This window comes from Lagenorhynchus albirostris, chromosome 2 (genome assembly GCF_949774975.1).
Source record: "Lagenorhynchus albirostris chromosome 2, mLagAlb1.1, whole genome shotgun sequence".
NCBI lineage: Eukaryota > Metazoa > Chordata > Mammalia > Artiodactyla > Delphinidae > Lagenorhynchus > Lagenorhynchus albirostris.
In genome coordinates, this window is record NC_083096.1 from 34,522,000 (window position 1) to 34,540,819 (window position 18,820).

General features: G+C 52.2%; 1 protein-coding gene across 9 annotated transcripts in view; it reads right to left on the reverse strand.

Moving 5' to 3' along the window:
* Window positions 1-276: 276 nt before the first annotated feature.
* SLC26A9 (solute carrier family 26 member 9) overlaps window positions 277-18,820 on the reverse strand; it is a 29,210-nt gene continuing 10,666 nt past the window's right edge. For 3 of the 9 annotated variants that reach the window (XM_060129766.1, XM_060129775.1, XM_060129805.1), the window contains 17 exons: window positions 18,282-18,457; window positions 16,578-16,742; window positions 15,924-16,076; window positions 15,508-15,590; window positions 14,604-14,751; window positions 14,213-14,326; window positions 13,939-14,016; window positions 13,282-13,377; window positions 10,983-11,089; window positions 9,838-9,907; window positions 9,624-9,716; window positions 9,372-9,485; window positions 8,460-8,729; window positions 7,316-7,370; window positions 5,983-6,128; window positions 4,448-4,519; window positions 277-3,192 (listed from right to left, as the gene is read on the reverse strand). In XM_060129766.1, coding sequence (XP_059985749.1) covers window positions 3,145-3,192; window positions 4,448-4,519; window positions 5,983-6,128; window positions 7,316-7,370; window positions 8,460-8,729; window positions 9,372-9,485; window positions 9,624-9,716; window positions 9,838-9,907; window positions 10,983-11,089; window positions 13,282-13,377; window positions 13,939-14,016; window positions 14,213-14,326; window positions 14,604-14,751; window positions 15,508-15,590; window positions 15,924-16,076; window positions 16,578-16,742; window positions 18,282-18,457 — 1,988 coding nt within the window. In that variant the 3' untranslated portion in view covers window positions 277-3,144. Of the gene's footprint in view, window positions 3,193-4,447; window positions 4,520-5,982; window positions 6,182-7,315; window positions 7,432-8,459; window positions 8,730-9,371; window positions 9,486-9,623; window positions 9,717-9,837; window positions 9,908-10,982; window positions 11,090-13,281; window positions 13,378-13,938; window positions 14,017-14,212; window positions 14,327-14,603; window positions 14,752-15,507; window positions 15,591-15,923; window positions 16,077-16,577; window positions 16,743-18,281; window positions 18,458-18,820 lie in introns of those variants that run through there. The other 6 variants (XM_060129811.1, XM_060129818.1, XM_060129785.1 and 3 more) reach the window with 5 other exon arrangements.

Consider the following 18,820-nt stretch of genomic DNA (forward strand, 5'->3'; position numbering starts at 1 on the left):
CTCTTCCTCCTTCACCTGTTTCTCCCTTTTCTAGCTCTCCTGATCTCTTTGTTTCCATGCATCTATCCCGCTGATCTTTCTTATCTCTAGCCCTCCATCTCTTTCCACTTCATTCTATTTCTGTCTCCCTCAAGCCTTTGCTCTTTTTCTGTGATTCCTCTTTTTATCTTATTTATTTATTTATTTATTTATTTTTTTGTGGTACGCGGGCCTCTCACTGTTGTGGCGCGCAGGCTCAGCAGCCATGGCTCACGGGCCCAGCCGCTCCGTGGCATGTGGGATCTTCCCGGACCGGGGCACGAACCCGCGTCCCCTGCATCAGCAGGCGGACTCTCAACCACTGCGCCACCAGGGAAGCCCTGTGATTCCTCTTATTTCCTCCCATTTCCTACAGTTAGCAAACAAAGTTGAGAATCAGCCTAGCTCGTTGGACACTTGAGTCCTTTGGCCTTTTGCTCCTTGCATTGTCTCACAAACAGGGGAGGGAAATGTCGGAGATTGTGTGCTCCTCCAAACCAAGGACTCTGAAAGCTTTGTTGAGTATTGATGGGACTGGCCCTTAACAGACATCTCATGAATGTTGAAGAATTAGCACGTGAAGCATATACAGAAGAGATGGTGGAAGTTTGACTTCCCTGATAGCCACAGAAATCACAGAGTTGGCTCTGGGAACTGGTCCTGAGTATGGGGATCCCTTGGTCCAGGTGTCATGCCCCAATCTCTGCTCTTCAGCTGGATCGTGGACGTTTATTCCTTCTCAGGAGTGGAAAACCGGAACCTGGAGAGCAGCTGGGAGATTCAAGAAGTCTTAGCTTTCTGTTTCTTTTCCCCAGGACAGGGCAAAGCAAGCCACCTCTTCCTGGAGGTGACTGGTTTTGCCTCTCTGTAAAACCACCCGAACACATGCATTTGTTCACATTTCAAAACCACTTTATTAGCAAAATGAACAAAAGGAGAATGGTGTTTAAATTAAATAAATTACACAAATATCTCAAGAGTCCCGGTCTTCTCCAGGAACCACATCATTGCTGGTCAGTATAACTAAGAACATTCAGAAGTTTTGAAATCCTGGATTATTTGACTATCTTGCTCTCCTTTCCTGCCTCAGTCATGTCCAGTGAGTGGTCTGGGTGAATTTATGTTCTTTCCAAAGTATTCTAACAGTGAAGTTCTCTTCAAGGCCTCCCTCCACCCCAGGTGTTTCCGATCTTACATCCACTGTGGTCTCTGTGAGTACCTACACCCCTGGACATGGTTCAGGATCCCTCCTTTAGCCCCCAGCTCCAGGCCACTGTGAGTCAGCAATCACCTTTTGGTCTGGGGCTGGCCTGGGGGTTAACAGTCACTTCATCAAGTCCTCAAGGGTTCTAGACACTTGGTGCACAAGGCACCTCTAACTTGGGATGTCCTGAGGCTCTGTGATCTTCCCACACCTCTTGGGCCTGAGCTGGACTCTGCAGGAGGTGGAGCAGGGGAGGGTGAGTTTTCATTGGCTACCGTTCTTGTCCTCTCGAAATCTGGCACTTCGGGTGCTGGGCACGGTAAATCCCAGATAACATTGTCTTCTGCCTTCCAAGTTTTGAGTTCCATTGGCAGCCAGATGGCATAATGAATTCACAAAGAAGCAATGCTTGTAGGCCAAGAATCTGTTGGCTCTTCACCAGCACCCCCTCCTTTAACTCTACGAAGACTTGCTAGCTGACCAGCTCACTCAAGGCACAGGCACACAGTGGAGGTCAGGCTGAAGTTAGGAATTCGGACATTTTTCCAGGCTGGGCCAGCCCATCCTGTTGGGCAGGGATCATTCATTGAAGGAACTTGGGAGAATCAGTGGGGAGAGGCCAAAAGGTTTTTGGTGCACTTCCATGGAAAATTTCTCAAACACTTGCACATGGAACCTATTTATTTTCAAGTCAACAGTGGGGTTTCTCTACCTTCTTATATATAGAGAGAACTTAACCCCTCTTCTCATCTCTCCTGGAAGGAGATGGCCTCAGGTCCTGAGTTTGTTAAGGAATCCCTGTGGAGGAAGACCCAGTCTGGATCAGCCCTTCTCCATGCTTGGTACCCAGCTGGGATACGCCCTTGGTGGGGTGTCCTGCCTTGCCTGGCTGAATGATTCAGGCCCCAAGCTGATAAGGGAGAGTTAAACTCATTGGCTTTTTGCCAAATGAAGAGAACAAGGCAGATTTCCCAAGTGGGGGACGCATTTCTAAGGTCAGGGAGACAGTCGGGGCCCAGGTCCCACCCGTTGGCCCTGGATTGGTACTAGCGCCCCCTGCCCCTCCACATCTCCAGTGCAAAGAGGGAAAGCTTTTGTGCAGAATAACTAGTATCTGTTGCTGGGTTGCCAGAGGATTCTGCCAGCTACCCCCCTGTCCCTTTTGGGTTCCTACCTGGTCTCAAGTAGAAGGAAGCAGCCCTTGAGGGCAGGGGGAGTGATAATGTTTCAGGAGGCTGATGTGGCTACCTTGGTGGGCTGCCCCTGGAGAGGTAGCTCTGGTAGCCACTCCCCAGGCTAGAATCTGATGTGCTAAGTAGTAGTGGAGGTCTCAGCAGCCTTGAGATGAGGAAGAAGGGGACATAGTCACCAAGACAGAGATACCTGGGTTGTGGGAGCACATGGTCCCAGGGGTACAGAGCTGCCAGAGACAGACTGGGCAGCTGGGGAGGGCAACCACAGAGTCCTAAGCAAGTTCGTCTCTGTGTCCTGTGACAGCTTGACACCATCTGACACCAAGCCATGCTGGCGCCAGGACACTTTCGGAGCTTGCACTCTACGTCAGCACACGGCTTCCTCTCTGTTCCTGGCTCAGTCTTAAAGTCCAGCAGTCGGGGGTCCTGTCAGCTGCCACAGGCAGGGCGTGGGTGGGAGCGGTGGAGTGAGAAGGAGGCTTGCTTGTTGCTGGCTGGGGCCCTGAGGGTCAGCAGAAGGATGAAGAGGTGTCTCTCCCTGCCATTGAGATTGACTTGCTCTAGAGATGCCGGGAGGGGAATGAGAGAGGAGGAGGAGGGTGGAGAGGTACTGGAGTCCTGGTGGAGGTGTTCTCCTCTACCCGCCACTCTCCATGATCCCAGGCTCATCCTTCATGGGAGTCCCAGGTACCAGGTGCTCTGCAGGCAGCACGGGAACCGGCTGGGCCCTCACAGGGCGGTCAGGGTCTCTGTGTGAAACATGCTGCCGAACATCTCCTGCAGGGCCACAGGGAGGAAGTGGGAGGGGGAGAGACAGCATCAGACCTGTTGGGTTCAGAGTGGTGGCAATCGCCAGGTGACCCTATGAACCCCCGGCCAGAAAGAGGCATTTTGAGGAAGTGTGTGTGAGTGTGTGCACGTGCGTATGTGAACCGGGGAGAGGCAGGGTCAGCCTAAGAGGTGAACTGGTACAGAGGTGACAAGAGAAGATGCTTGAAATCTAACTTTGAATCACCTCTGGTGTGCTGTGTGACTTTCACAGGTCCTGCCCTCCTTTTTCGTTCCACTTTCTTTATTAGGTAAAATGAGGGTTGAGATCAGACAAGCTCTGAAGTCCTTTCTTGCTCTGATAAGCTATTTTGGTCCTACCCAGGCTTTTGGAATGTGCTGGAGATTCCACAGGGACCCAGAAATCCATCCGCCAAATCTTTGTGGCCCCGGCTCTCTTTCCTAATGCCTCCCGCATGCCCTCAGCACCCCCAGAGACATGTTTAGAGGACCATGGAACTCATACCCCAAAAGAATGGGAAGAGGCACAAAGTGAGATGTTACTTCTAATAGACCCAGAGCCAAATTCCTCTAAACCTAGTGATCTGGTTTCTTTTAATTCAGGGCATTGGGGTGGGGCTACTTTTCATGTCAGGACCATAGGGCTTTACGTGAAGTAAGACTTCACACCTGCATAGCTCTTAGCTCTTAAAGCCCATCCACGTGCAGTAATATTTGTATCCCTCATGTATCCCTAAGAATTCATCTGATCCTACCAGAATGTAAGTTTTCCAAGGGCAGGGGTCTTTGTTTTGTTCACTGCTGTGTGCCCACCCTGGGATAGTGTCAGGCAAGTCGTAGGCACTCCATAAATACCAGTTGAATTAACAGAGAACAAAAGCAACCCCCACTAATCTTGTTAGGTAGATGGGACAAGGTATTCCCCATATTCCCCTTATTTCACAGTGATAAACACTGGGGCCTGGTGGTGTTATGTGGCTTGCCGAAGGTCAAGTAGCAGGTGTGTTGGAGAGTTAAGAATAGATATTAGTTATCCAGGACTTGGTCCAGTGACTCTCCCTTCCCCCATGATGCATTTCAGTGAGTGAGAAGAATTAAAATCTGCTATTAAAAGAAAGATGAGAAAGATACATTGTTGCCTTCAAGGTGACTGCTCTGGCTTGGAGATGGGAGAGCCCAGCCAACACTTCGGGTTTGAGAAGGTCTCCTTCCTTTTCCTCCTGACCCCCAGCCTTCAGCTTACCTGCTCTAAGTCCCAGCAGCTGGGACTGTCCTCCTCCGAATCATACGAAGAGAGCTCGGGGTCCACTGGAGCCTGGATGGGGGAAACAAGTGCAAAATGAGCTGCAGTAACTGAGTGACGGTCTGGCACAAATGGCAGGCTCCGGGGTGGGTGAGGGGCACCATGTGCTCTGATGCATAACTTGCCCTCTTGACTTTTCCCTCACTTCCCTCATTTGCCTCTCAAAATACAGCACAGCTGTGGTTTTCCTCCTCACAGCAGACAGGTGTACATCAGGTGGGCTTCCTTGGTGGGCATCTCAGAGGCAGGGAAGGTTTACCTAGCTTACAAGGATCACTGGCTAGCTGCCTGACCTGTGAATCCATTTCCCTTCTCTGGGAATCTGTTTCCTCATCTGTAAAAGTAGGATAATCAGACTCACTTTGCTGGCTCTCTACCTCACCATGCTGTTGAAAAGGGTGTGTGTGTGTGTATCATTTATAGATATGAAAAGGGTGTGTGTGTGTGTATCATTTATAGATATGAATATGTTCTGTAATAGTTAAATATACAATACATATAATATACATTTTTAAGAATATATAAACTGTAAATAGTGGACATTGTGCAATAACGGATGATGAGGATTCTTCTGGAATCTCCCTCTCTTTGCTCTGGTGACAGGGTGCATGAGGCTAGAAAGGCCGCTGCTCTCACAGTTTCCCTCTGTGTGGTAGGCAGGCGCCAGGCCCCGTGTTTCCCTGGGCAGGCTTTCAGCGCTTAGAACAGATGGCTTCACCTTCATCAGTCTCTTAAAGCAAACAGCAAATGGTTGCTCTAGGGCCAGAAAAGCCTTTCTTATGACCCACAGAGGGCAGAAGAGGTTTGTTTCATGGACTGGGGCACAGAGTCTTGGGAGGCCAAGGGTAGAAGCTGAGCTGGCAGGGGAGCCTGGGAGGTGGCGTCGGCTGGGGATGCCTGGGCAGGGACCCCAGTGGGATGGGCTTTTTCTGCCTCCCAGCTTTCTGGAGTGTTATTTGTAGACAGTGTTATTTGTAGCTCATTTGCATACCACTTACTGAGCTAGTAAATTAAATGTCAAGAAGCTGAGACAAAACTCTGATCCACACTCTTCATCCATCACCAGCATGAAATCTCCAAGCTCTGCTAAATTAAAACAGGCAGGCTTACTCCCCTCCCTTTCCCAAAGCCTCTTGTAGAAAGAGCGAAGGAATAGCAGGGGTGAGCAATGCCAGAATGCCAGGCATAACCCGCTGTGCTTTGGGTGTTTGTGTGATCTGGAAATTGATATTAATAAGGATTTTGTAATATACAAAGCTCTTTCAAGTGACGTAAAAGATACAAGTATCAGTTAATCTTAAAACCAAAACAAAAGAAAAATCCCGTGGTAGATAATGTTACCTTAGAGTACCCATTCCACAGATAAGAAAACTGAGATTCAGAAACGTTAATCGACAGAATTGGTGTTGGAACCCAAACCGTCCCGCTACTTCAGTGACCCATGGCCTAGGATTCCTCAGGTGCAGGGACCTTACCCCTTGGAAGTTACGTGCTGGGGCCACTTCCCTGGCCTTTGCCTGGGCAAACAGGACTGCGTCGTGTATGCTGGGAAAGACGTGGTTGCGCTCTAGACACCCATCTTCGAAGATGCCACCATGGTTAATGTCATTGTACACCTGGGCTGGAAGGAGGGAAAGATCACCTTCAAAAGGTTAACACCACCGTGGACAGGACCTGGGGTTGGGGGAAAATGGTGAGAGGGCCTGAGGGAGATGGAGAGAGAGGCCTGAGGGCTGTGCTCTTGCTATATCCTAGAGCCTTCTCATTGGCTTTGCAGTATCATTTCTGGACAGCAGAGGGCAACATGAGCTTGAAGATGCTGAACCTTCTCCCCAGGGCAGAAGGAAGCAGTTTGATTCAGGGAGTTGGTACTTCGTGGCGATTCGAGCGGGAAAGGCTAAAACGTTTGCCCATTCTGTCCCTTGAGGGTTCGTCCTTCCTGTTGTTTATCCAGACCTTTCCTACAATGTCCAGTGTGTGGAAGAGCCCTTATTCCTACCCAATCCTGGACATGATTTCCTGAGGAGTGTCTAGTGAGGGTCGGCGGGAGCTTCTGATTCTAACTCTGGAGCACATACGGAGCAGGTCACTTGCCAGTGCAGACTCTCTTCCTGAACGGAGGCTGCACAGAGCCTGGGCTGTGCTCAGGCCAGCGCCGAAGCTGGCTAGGCCTGCTGGAAGTTGCTGACCCTCTGCGGGAAACGGGATGTGCAAGTATGTGCCCCTTCCCTTTCTCCTGTGTGTCTGTGCACTCTTGCTGTGTGTCCGTGTCCTGCACTCTGCACACATGCTGATGAGGTGAAAGTCCACTGCGATGTGGACACGGTTTGGGGCTGTGTGTGTGGGCCCTGGAGACTGTGTGCATATAACACTGTGTTATCTGTGTCTTCCCTGGATAGTTATGGTATATCTATGCTTCGTGCTTATTCATAGACTTTTGGATTTGGAGAAGATTCCCAAATTTATCTAGTCGGCCTCATTTTATGTAGGTGGCAATCGATCCCTAGACAGATGAAGTGACTTGGCCAAAGATACATGGCAAATTAGTGGTGGGCAAATTAGAATCCTACTTGTCATTTCTTAACTCCATGATCCCCCCACTCTCTAACTGAGACCCCTAGGATGTTCTCTAACCCGACTGTAGTCTCTTCTAACTTGTGCCCGAAACGCTTATGAGCAGCCAGTAGTTTAGGGGAACATTTGGCTGTTCTCATTGCTACCCCACTCACTATTCAGCATCCCACCCACCTATTCCCACCTCAGCCCCTTGCCAGCCTTCCAGTCGCCTACACGTCCCCCTTCTCTTACCATGAATGTTCACCAAGAAGACCTTCACACCGATCCTCCCGTAGGTGGAGCTCAGCTAGAGGAGTCGGGAGGGTGTTGGGTAGGGAGACAAAAGGAAAGGAATGTTCTGAGTGGGCCTGAAAACCGATTCACAAAACGCACATCAGAGGGGGAGCCAAACAAATAAGTAGCCCCGAGAGCCCTGGCAGCCAAAGATAAAAATAGCAGCAAAGCACAGCACTTCTCCCTGGAGTGCTGGCTGACTGCTCCTCTGGAAAGCGGGGTGGATGCGGGGCTTTGCCAATGAGGCAGCCACTTGAAGTCCCCATGACCCCTTCTTATGGGGCCAGATCTTTTCTTTCAGTTGCTTAGAGTCCTGGACTCCACCTCTTTCCTGACGTCGTGGCTTCAGGCAGAAACTGCAGGGGAGGACCGAGGCCCAGAGAGGCTACTGCTTTGCCCGCTTCATGCCAGGTCCAGGCTAGGGAAGCAGGTTGAGCCCAGGGCTGGGGATGGAGCCTTCTGTGCACCTGGCTGGTGATGCCATCAGCCTATGTGCTCTCTGTACCCCTCGGTTTCTCTGGGCTGCTTCTCTCTGGGCCAGCCTCTGAGGTTTACTGACTCCTTGTCATCGGAAGTGGCCGCTGAAAAGTTCTCAGGTGGATACATTTATTCAAGGTATCCTGTGAGCTGTGTGTCTGGTCTAAGGATGTGAGGCACTGATATAATGTCTTCTTTCCTCTGTTGGCCAGAACCGGCTGACGCTAGAGTGTCTGGGTGAGTGTGGGAAGGAAGGGCAGACCACGAACCAGGGCCAAGCTGAACTCTACTCAGAGGATCCTGGGGTGGGTTCCTGGCAGCCTGAGAGGGAACTTGGGGTGGACTCTGTTACAGAGGGGTGCTAGGACAGGGTGGATTAGCAGCCTGGCTTTGGTATCCCTCCCCAGGCAGGCATTGCCTCGTGCTGTCTGGGCCTGCTCTGCAGAGAGCATTCTGTCCTGGTAGCATCTGGGGAAAAGGGATTTTAGGAGCTGTTAGGTTCCTTGGTGAGCTGTCTCGCTCAGTTGGTTCAAATGAGGGCTCCAAGGAAAGGGAGTGTAGGGGGGCAGGGGTGACGGTTAGGGTTGGGGGGTGGGCTGGCACTCCCTCCACCCGAGGGCCTCACCTTGGCCAGGGCTTTGATGCCCATCAAATCCACAAAGCTGACCCCACTCATGTCGAAGATGAGGGTGTGGAAGGTGACAAAGGGTGGGACGCTGGCCAGGATGTCACTGGGCTCAGCAGAGGCCGGGGGCTCACAACTGGCAGCTGTGGAGCTGTCAGGGCTGAAGGTGATGTAGGACACGCTGGCGCCATTAGCAGGCGTCTGGTTGTTGTTGGGGTCCGTTGGGGAGCCATTCTCAAAGTCCTGCTGAAGCTCCTGCAGGGAGACAGTCTGGAGGGCGGGAGTATGAGGGCAGAGTCAGGGGCCATCACACTCAGTCAGACTTTGCTGTGGCTGAAGCTGGGGCAAGGGGCGTGCGGGTGGAGGGAACTGAACCTGGTGGTGGTGAATATAAGCCCCCAAAAGCCCATAGGACCGGCATCTCCCATAGCCCCTTCCTTAGGTGGGGCCTGCACGTTTGGTCTCCCACAACCCTTCCAAGAGAGGCACCGAAGCCTCAGCCCACTCTGCTCTGAGAGAAAGGCCCTTCGGAAACAATTGAGCTCCTTTTTCGCATTTATCCATGTCTGCCTTCTCTGCAGAACTCCCACACCTACATCCACCTTGCTAGATCTAGGTTGGCTGGGTACCCCAGGAAATTCACTGCTGCTCCCCGTATGAGATTGCTCATAAGTCCACGGGCATATCCTATCTTAGCCAGAAAATGAGGACGGGATGTGGGAGTTCAGTGGTTACCCTAAGAGCTGACAGCTCCTCATCGAAGGAGAAGATATCCACCAGGCAATACCCACTAGGCAGCGGCCACAGAGACTTGATATCTTTGACTTCAAAGATACTGGGAGGTGGGGTACCAGGTAACAAGATCAGAGACGGCAGGGGAGAGGGCATGGGCTGTTTCTAGCCTCAGTTCACCTTGTTTTTCATAAATAGGGATTTCCTCTGTTGTATGGGCAGCCTTCTCCCCTTCTCCTGCCTCTTGAGGTATTTTTGCTTGGCCAGCAATACTTTCTGGGGGTCCACACCTGTCTGTAGGGAGAGAGCAGAGAGCAGTCTTAACCTCCACCCTCTTTGGAAGTGGCCTGCTGTCAGCTCCCAGCTCCTTTTCTTGCATCTTCCAGGCACGCTCTGTCCAGCCCCTCTGGTCACCAGAGGACTGAGCCTTACCTTGGCAGTGACCTTTTGCCTGAAGATTTCCGAGTTGGCAAAGTAGAGAGGGGAGCAGTAAGTGATGATCTTTATCCCTTGGATTTCCTGGGCCTGTGGCAGGAAGACTCGGTTCAGTTAGCAGCAATATCTTTATTGGCTTTTTTTTTTAAAACCCTTTTACTTGGGGTGGGGGTAGGGCAAAAGAGGGAGGTCACAATCTTGGATTACCCACCCTATTATAGGTCTTGGGATTCACATAAATGTCAGTGTCCATGACTTGGGCCAAAGTATAGCCATTTCGACTGGATGAAGAAGGAAAAGAAAAACATAAGAGAATGCTATTAGCGGATGGGCCTGGAGGGACACTGGGGCTGGGGGCTGGGCAGAGGCAGGCCAGGAGAGGGTCCCTTCCTCACCCTGGGGTTTTTGTGTTTGTCTTTCTGCACTGGAGACATATGCCTGATGGCCTGTGTCTGGGCTATAATTAGAGGGTTGACAGGTAGCTCCTTGACGTAGCTCCCAGGCTGGGGCTCAGGGGGGAGAAAGGGTGGGGAGTAAACAAGGTGACATTCTTACGGGGCCCTAAAGTCACCACTTCCTGGTTCTGAGTTCTCAGGAAGAGAAGACAGGGTTTCCCGGATATTCAGCATCCTTCCTGCCCTGACCTGGACCCCCTGGTCTGTTTCACTTCATTTTTTAAAAAAATTAATTAATTAATTAATTAATTTATGGCTGCGTGGGGTCTTTGTTGCTGCGGGCAGGCTTTCTTTTTATTTGCGGCCAGTGGGGGCTACTCTTCGTTGCGGTGCGCAGGCCTCTCATTAAGGTGACTTCTCTTGTTGCGGAGCATGGGCTCTAGGTGCGCGGGCTTCAGTAGTTGCGGCTCGAGAGCTCTAGAGCGCAGCTGTGGGATCTTCCTGGACCAGGGCTCAAACCCGTGTCCTCTGCATTGGCAGGCGGATTCTTAACCACTGCGCCACCAGAGAAGCCCACTTAATGTTTTTATAGCAAGGACGTAGCTGTCCTCTGACTTGCTGTTCCCTTGAGGTGGGGTTCCATTTGGTCTGGGGTCTAGTAGCACCCTTGAAAGGACACTGAGTCTCATCCACTTGCTTGACTCCCACTTTCTCTGGTCCCCCAGCCCTCCAAGACTGTGATGGCTTCCCCTGGGTTTTCAGGATGTGGGAAGTCAGGTAGCCCAGCCTGTGCCGAAAGTCCTGGCTGGGCCAGGCTCTCCTTGGGCCTGGCAGCCCCTCCAGTGCCAGGTCCAGAAGGTGACAGTATGCAGTGGGCTGGGCCAGGCCTCACGTGGGAGCCCTTGGCAGACTGGCCCAGGGGCCCCACTGCTGTGCCTTGGGGTGAGGGGCTGTTACTTACAATTGGGTCTGGAAGATCACAACCAGGGTGGAGAAGCCGACACCCACTGCCACACCATACGGCAGGCTCAGGAAGAAGGCAGAGAGGAAGCTCACCACCCAGACGCACTGTGAAGAGAGAGACGTCAAAGCAGGCCTGGGGAGAAAACTGCCCCTTTGGGGAAGTCTTCCTGGACCAGCCTAGGTCATTCTCTTCTAGCACAACTTCAGACCCACCCTTCCCTTTTCATGCCATTTTTGCACTGTTTTATGTAACTGAGCTTCGGTTACACTTGCCCATTTCCCTTAGATTGAGTGTGGCTCCCTGATCTTGTCTGGTTGTCAATAGACAACCCCAGCATACACAGGGAGTCAGGATGGCTCAGTGAGAAGAGTATGAGTCTTGGGTCAGATATGCCTGGGTTCCAAATTTCATTCTCCTACTTACTAGCTGTGTGATCCTTAGTTGCCTAATTCACAAAGGGGGAATAATAATACCAGCTTCATGAAAGAGTTAAGGAAGATAAGGTCCTGGCCTTAGTGATGGGCGCCCAGTGAGTGCTCAGTAAACCTGAGTTCCATTCCTCCATCTGATAGTAAGCTGTGTGCCGGACACGTGCTCAGCTACATTTCCTGATCTGATAGCCTGGGGCCTGGTTGTGTGCGTTTGGGGACAGGATTGGATGCAGGTTTTTTTTTTGCAGTACGCGGGCCTCTCACTGTTGCGGCCTCTCCCGTTGCAGAGCACAGCCTCCGGACGCACAGGCTCAGCAGCCATGGCTCATGGGCCCAGCCGCTCTGCGGCATGTGGGATCTTCCCGGACCGGGGCACGAACCCATGTCCCCCGCATCGGCAGGCGGACTCTCAACCACTGCGCCACCAGGGAAGCCCTGGATGCAGTTTTGACAGTTGCCTCCTGTGGTGTTTTAGAGTCCCCCATGTTCCTCTGAAAGAAATAAATCTGCCCACACTCTTGTACAGAATTGTGAAGATCAGATGGGAACCCAAAGCACTATGTAAATATCAGGAACTATTGTCACAGTGGGGGGGATTGTTGGGATGTGATAAAAGCAGATCTTTCAGGGTGGGAACTGGGACGTCATTTTTCTCCCTATCCTCATCCCTCACTCCCTGGGGGACCCCAGATGGACCACTCACTTCTCTGGCTTTAAGGATTTCCTTCTCATACTGTGCAAGTGTAACTTCTCCCCTAGGAGACAGTCCAGTCCAGAGGTTTGGAGTCTAAGATTTGGGGTTCCAGTCCTGACTCTAGCACTTACTACTTCTGTGGCCTTTGATGTGTTACTAAACCTCTCTGAGGCTTGGTTTCATCATCTTGAAAGGAGGTTAGTAAATCCTTTCTCACAGCTTATGGTGGGGCTCAAGTGGGGATGAGGCAGTGTCGTCAGTATATGGTAGCCTCATTTCAACTGCCCAGTGGAAGATGCGTTGGGAATGTGACTAATCAAAACAATAATTCATGTTTGCTGATTGTTTTATGGTTATGGGGCTTTTCCATTATGATCTCATTTAATCCTCAGAGCCAGTGTGTGACGCAGCCATGACCATCACCCGCATTACAGATGAGGAAACAGAACTCCAGAGAAGTCTGGTAATCTGCTTAAGATCCTGGTCTGCTGGCTTTATGTTCTAGGTTTTTTTGTTTTTTAAAATGATTTCATTTAGATTTCTTTGGAACTATAAATCATAAAAATAATAATAGCTAAATTTTATTGAACACAAGATACAATTCGACAATGTGCTCCTTACTTGTATTATCTCATTTCATAAGCATCCTGAGGTGGGGGGTAGAGAGTATAAGATACCCATTTCACAGATGAGAAAGCCAGGACTCGGAGAGGTTAAGGGACTTGCCATTGGTCATAAAGCCAGTGAACAGCTGAGTTAGGATTTGAACATAAGATGTCTCACTCCAAAACCTGAGCTGTCTGGGGCTTCCCTGGTGGCACAGTGGTTGGGAGTTCGCCTGCCGATGCAGGGGACACGGGTTCGTGCCCCGGTCCGGGGGGATCCCACATGCCGTGGAGCGGCTGTGCCCGTGAGCCATGGCCGTTGGGCCTGTGCGTCCGGAGCCTGTGCTCCACAACGGGAGAGGCCACAACAGTGAGAGGCCCGCATACCACAAAAAAAACAAACAAAACAAACAAACAAACAAAAAAAACCTGAGCTGTCAGCACTCGGTTATGTTAATCAGCGAGCAGCCGACCAGAGGGATCACTGACAGAAGAAATGACAGGGCTGTGGGGTTGGAGGAGGCGGCAAGGGCACAACGGGTACCCAGAGGCCGCCCAATACCTACACAGTCCAGCTTGCTCTTCCTCCACAGGTAGTAGGGGTCGGCGAGTTGCTTGAGGGAGTTCTTGAGGTTGACAGCAATCAGGGCTCCTAGCACAGCCTGGGGAAGTAGAACATTGTTCCTTGTCACCTGGGGTGTCCCCTTTTTCCTGCCTTTCCTGCAAACACCTGACCCTGAAACCTGGCAGGACAGAGTTGCAGTTCTAGAACATCTCTGCTGACAGAGACCACAAATCTCTGCATTCAATCTTAGGGTTGGAGTGCAGGTGCTAGAGTCATAGGGCCCCTGGCCCCATCTTTGCCCGTCCTCTTTTCCCTCATCCCCACACGGCCCGTGCCTAGAGCCCTCCTAGCCAGGCGCCCACACCGACTTGTAAACACTGACTTGGGTGTGAACTCTGAGGTCAGAAGGCTGGAGTTTGTGACCAGCCCTGCACTTGTGAGCCTTGTCACCACAAGCAGATCACCTAGACCCTCTCAGCCTCAGTTTCCCTCACCTGTACAATGGGGAGAGTAAAACCTGCGTTACTACTTCACAGGTTGTGACTAGGACAACGTGTGACAACGATGGCACTTGGTAATCTGTAAAGCACCACACAGCCCTCAGGGCCTGCTCTTACTGGAGTCTCTCACTGCCTCTGCTCTCGTGCTGTGCTCTTACCTTGGGGAGAGGGTAGAGATAGGACCCCAGGGCCAGCATCGTGATCATCACCACCAGGGAGACGCACAGGCTTGACATCTATTCAGAGAAAGAGTTTGGAAACAGGGCATAGGTGTGAAATTCTCGCTCTTGTTTTGTTTCCAATAGATGCCTTTGGTGGACTGGAGGCTAAGGAGGGGAGAGGAAGGTTGGAGAAGCAGGTGGCCTGGCTTCTCCGGGGCAATTGTTCTGCTACTCCCCCACCCCTCCCACACTCTCCTGGTGCAGCGCTCACCTGGGATTTTCCTCCAGCTCCATCCACAGCCAGAGTGACAGAGAGAGCACAGCAAATGACATGGATTTTAAAGAAGGAGCCGAAGAAGTTGCTGCAGCCCAGGGCGATCATCTCCTGTGGGCACAAGATTGGAAGCTGGGGCTGGGGTGCAGGGTACAGACCAAACACAGTTGGCCTTGCAAGCTGGATCTTGAACTTCAGAGTGACCCTACTGCTTTAAAGCCACGTTCTCCCAATCAAGTAGAAGGCAGCCTCTTGGTGTTAGAGTCCCCCTCTCCGCACTAGCAGGCAGCCTTCCTCACCTAAGCCCAGAGCCCCAGAACATCTCTTGCCAGGCCTCTGTGGGCCCTGGCCCATCCTGCTCAGCCTGCTGGGGGGTGGCCGGACCTACCTGGTTAGAATCCACGTCATAGCCGTGCTTGCTGGCCAGAGTCCGGCCCACAGCCAAGTTGATGACATAGCCCACGATGGCCAGGGAGAAGGCTGTGCCAATCATGTCCTTCCACTGTGAAACCACAGGCAACACGGGAGTGGGGAACCTGCCAGGGAGCCAGAAAGGAGGCAGGGCCCAAGGGTGTGAGGAGAGGGAGGGCACCGCGACCTTCACCAACCCACAGGGACCGGCTGGGCCCCACTCTGTGCCAGGGCCTTTACATGAATTATCCCTTCCAGTTTGAATCCTCAGTACCACGCTGCAGGGCCGCTACCGTCACTCCCCTTGACAAAGCAAAACTCTGAGGCTTAGAGAACATAACCTGCCTGAGGTCACAGAGCTAGTAAGCGGTAGGGCCTTACTTGTTCACATCCAGATTCTGGACTCCTTACGCGCACTCGTCTGCATATCCGCAGCCCCCAGTGCTGTGGGCCTTTTCTCCATGGCCTGCTCCAACTCTGCAGCATAAGCACCTCCCCTCCCCTCCCAGGGCCCAGTGTGGTGCCTGGCACAGAGTAGACGCTCAGTGAATTTTGTTAGTCCTAACAGCTTCCTTTCCACGTGGGCAAAAGAGCCAATGTATTAGAGCAAGGCAAAGAACCAGAGAAGGGCTGACCAGAGCGGCTTTGCTTTAACAGCATCCATCAACTGAGACTTTAGCGGGGAGTGTTTCATGACTCACCGTCAGGAAACAGCCAGCATTGTGTGGCTCTTCTCCATAGTAAGTAATAGTAATAATTCATAGCTGGTCAGTGTCACAGGGTTTATAATGTACTTTCATAGAGTTCATTTCATCTCTGACTCTGAACCTGGGGGCGGTGCAGTGGGGGTGGGGTCAGGCTTCCCAGCCACCTGGACTCACCCTCGTTGGATCTCTCCCACGATCTGCATGTGATACTTTTTGGGCATCTTGCAGCCCCCAGAGATAGCTGTTGCCACCACTACCTGCAAACCCCAAAGTGGAGAATTGGGATTGGCTCTAAGTTGGGGCCAGGGCAGGGGTTCCTCTCAAGCCTTCTCTTTTCTTTGGGGACCCCAGATCCCACTCCCCTGCCTCCTTGAAGGGGGGCAACCTGAGGATCAGGGAGAGCGGGAGCCATACACAGGGGGAAGGAGTAGATTCACCCCTGACTCCTGTCCTACTGGCTCACAGTGGGCGAGTGGGCCGGGGGCCGGGTGGGTAGAGGGGCTCCCCTGGCTCTGACTGGAGCCGGATTCCCTTTTTCACAGCCTCTCTTGCCTGGGCCCCAGCCCGCCACCCCTGGGCAAGGTCCTTACCACGATCATTTCTGTAGGGATGGGGAAGCGGATCTTGTGCATGAAGCGGGCGTTGAGCTCCTTCACCAGCACCAGGAACACGCTGCTGATGAGGGCGAAGAGGAGCGAGGCGATGTTGGTGTGGGGGAGGTTTTTGCAAATGTCAATGAAGGTCTGTGGGAGACAGCATCATGCTCATGGGCTCCCACCCCTTCCTCCCATACCGCTCCCACCCAGCATCTGAGCCAATGAAGGGATGTCATCAGCTCTCACCAAAGCAGAATCCAGATCCTTCTCAGGATTCCACTTTCCACCACCCTCTCCCAAAGGGCATGTCTGGAGCTCATACTGGGATGGGAATGCAGATTCCCTTCCTCTTTCTCTAGAAAGAGTTCAAGCTAAAGGAGGAGGGATGGAGATTAGACATAAGGAAGGACTTCCCAGGCAGGGAGGGGCTGAGGCACTGGAACGGGGAGCTGATGGAGAGTGTACCTCTGCTTTTCTGCAGGGTTTAGCCACAGAGAACCTCAGCAAGCCCTCAAGGTCACGTGTTTGACACTCCCTCCCAAAGCGGGAACTTCTTGGAATCCTCTCTGAACTTCTTAAGACAGTGAACTTGGCTCATGTGTCTGCTCAAGCCCCTCTCTATTCACAGGGGTGCGTTCCTAGACTCACAAAGACGATGGACCCTGGGCCTGTGTAGGAGGGGATGGTCAGTCCGAAGATGTACTTGAGCACGGAGATCAGGATCTGCAGGCCAGCGGCTGTCATGAAGCCCCGGATGAAGGACTCAGAGAGGTAGATGGCCACAAAACCGAACTGCACAAAGCCCAGGCCCATCTGAGAGGAGAGGGGTGGTGGGGAGAGACCAAGATGGGTCAGCAACTCCCATACCTGCCTGGCTCAAACCCAGGGCTGGAGTTCTGTGCAGTCCTGGGATAGCAGCAGCTCTAGGGAAATGAGTCCATCATGACCTTGTCTCGCCCTCTCCTGCCAGCAGACCTTTAGCCTCTGACACTTCACCACGTTGGCCCCAGTTTCCTCGTCTGTAAAATGAACCTGGTACTCACCAGTGTTTCCTCTCTCAGTAATTGACACCCCTGCCCACCCAGCTGGCCAACCACAAACTTGGGAGCCATCATCCCTCACCCCCCATCTCCAATCTATCACCAAGCCCTGTTCATTTTGTTCCTGCCAAAATGTTCCGCAAGTCTACCCCCTCATCTCCTTGGCTGCCACCCTGGTCTAGGCCCTTGTCACTCTTGCCTGGACCTCTGCATAATCTCCCAACAGATCCCCTGCCTTGACTCTCATCTACCTCCCGTCCGTCATCTTCTCCATAGTCTGAGTGGTCCAAACCGAACGCCAATCAGACCCAAAGCCACTGCTTAGGGGACGGACTTCAGACTTCATTGTCTGGCCCCTGCCTACCTTTCTAGCTTCTTCTCTGGTCCATTCCCCAAAGGCCCCCTCCCTCTGGCCATACCAAACTCCTTGTCTTGCCATTCCCTGGTCAGTTCACACTCTCTTAGGCCTCAATGCCTTGGGGGTGTTATTCCCCCTGCCTGGACTGTCCCTTCCATGCCTCGTTCATTTGGTTACTGGTCAACTTCTACTTATCCTTTTAGACTGAGCTCAGATGTCACCTCCTCTCTTTGAGGAGAGGCCTTCCCTAACTTTCTCTTTGGCATTCCTGAAGCTATTGGTACATAGCCCCGTTATGTTGCTGACCTCACTGCCTATACAACTATCTGTTGATATGGCTACTTCCTCTGCTGGGCTGTGAGCTCCTTGAGAACTGGGCCTCTTTCTTACGTATCTTTGATCCCCAGAGCCTAGCCCAGTTCCTGGCACAGTGAAACAACCAAAAAACATTAACTGAATGAAGCAATGAATGAAACCTCCAAGGTTGCTTCCTGCTCTTACATTCTGTGCTGCTGCATTTGCCTTCATAAAACCTAGCAGAGTCCTTTGCATGTGGTGGAAATGTAATTTATGTCTTGCAGGTGATGCTGTGGCTTGGAGCAGAAGAAGCTCCAAGGAGGGGGATAAGTGATGTTAGAGAAACTGGAAGACTGTGCTGGCAGAGAGCTGGGCACTGGAAAGGGTAGTGGAGAGAGGCCAGAAGTCCTTTAGACAGTCATTAGCTCAGGACAGTTTTATTAGGTGTAGATGCTGGTCTTATGCACCTGCTGGAGACAGGGAAGGAGAGATGCTCTGAATTTTCAAGGTCCTTTGTAGCCTCGAAGTGGGGAAGAGGGAGGACGTAGAGCCCTAAGTCAGCTTTAATGTCAAAACTGGGACTCTGAGGCAGGGGCAGGGTGGGCTGGTGCCTTCCTGAGGTGGGGCCCCGGCAGAGATGGAGGCCGCCCCCCTCACCTGGATGACGGCAGTCAGGCAGGCTAGCGTTGCCGACACGTGCAGCCTCTCGGCCTCCATGGCCACTGTGTCCACATGGCTCTCATTGGTGGCATTGTTGAAGACCCGGAATTTCGACTCTGGGGCCAGCTGCAGACAGATGTTACCCACCAGGATGCTGATAACGGCAAATGTACCTGTGGTGCCCCACCCAGCCAGCAAAAGTCAGAGGTTTGGACCACACCCGTGGAAACCAGAAAGGGGCCCAGGAACGCTTCCCGACCCCCATGCCTCCAAGGCTCCTCTCCAGCATAACAGTAACCGTTCACCTCTAACCATGATCTACAACTCTTCAATGTGCTTTCACCCCAACTGTTAATGTTATTTTATTGGACACATGAGGAAATGGGCTTGGAAGTATAAGCAGAGCCTGCGCCAGAAACAGGCCTTGTGGTCAGGCCCTTTTTCTCCATCTCACTTAGCACCAGAGAACTCCATGTGTCCCTGAAGTGGTCCGCTGGGACCAGTCTGGGAGTTAGATGGTAATTCCCCACATCTGT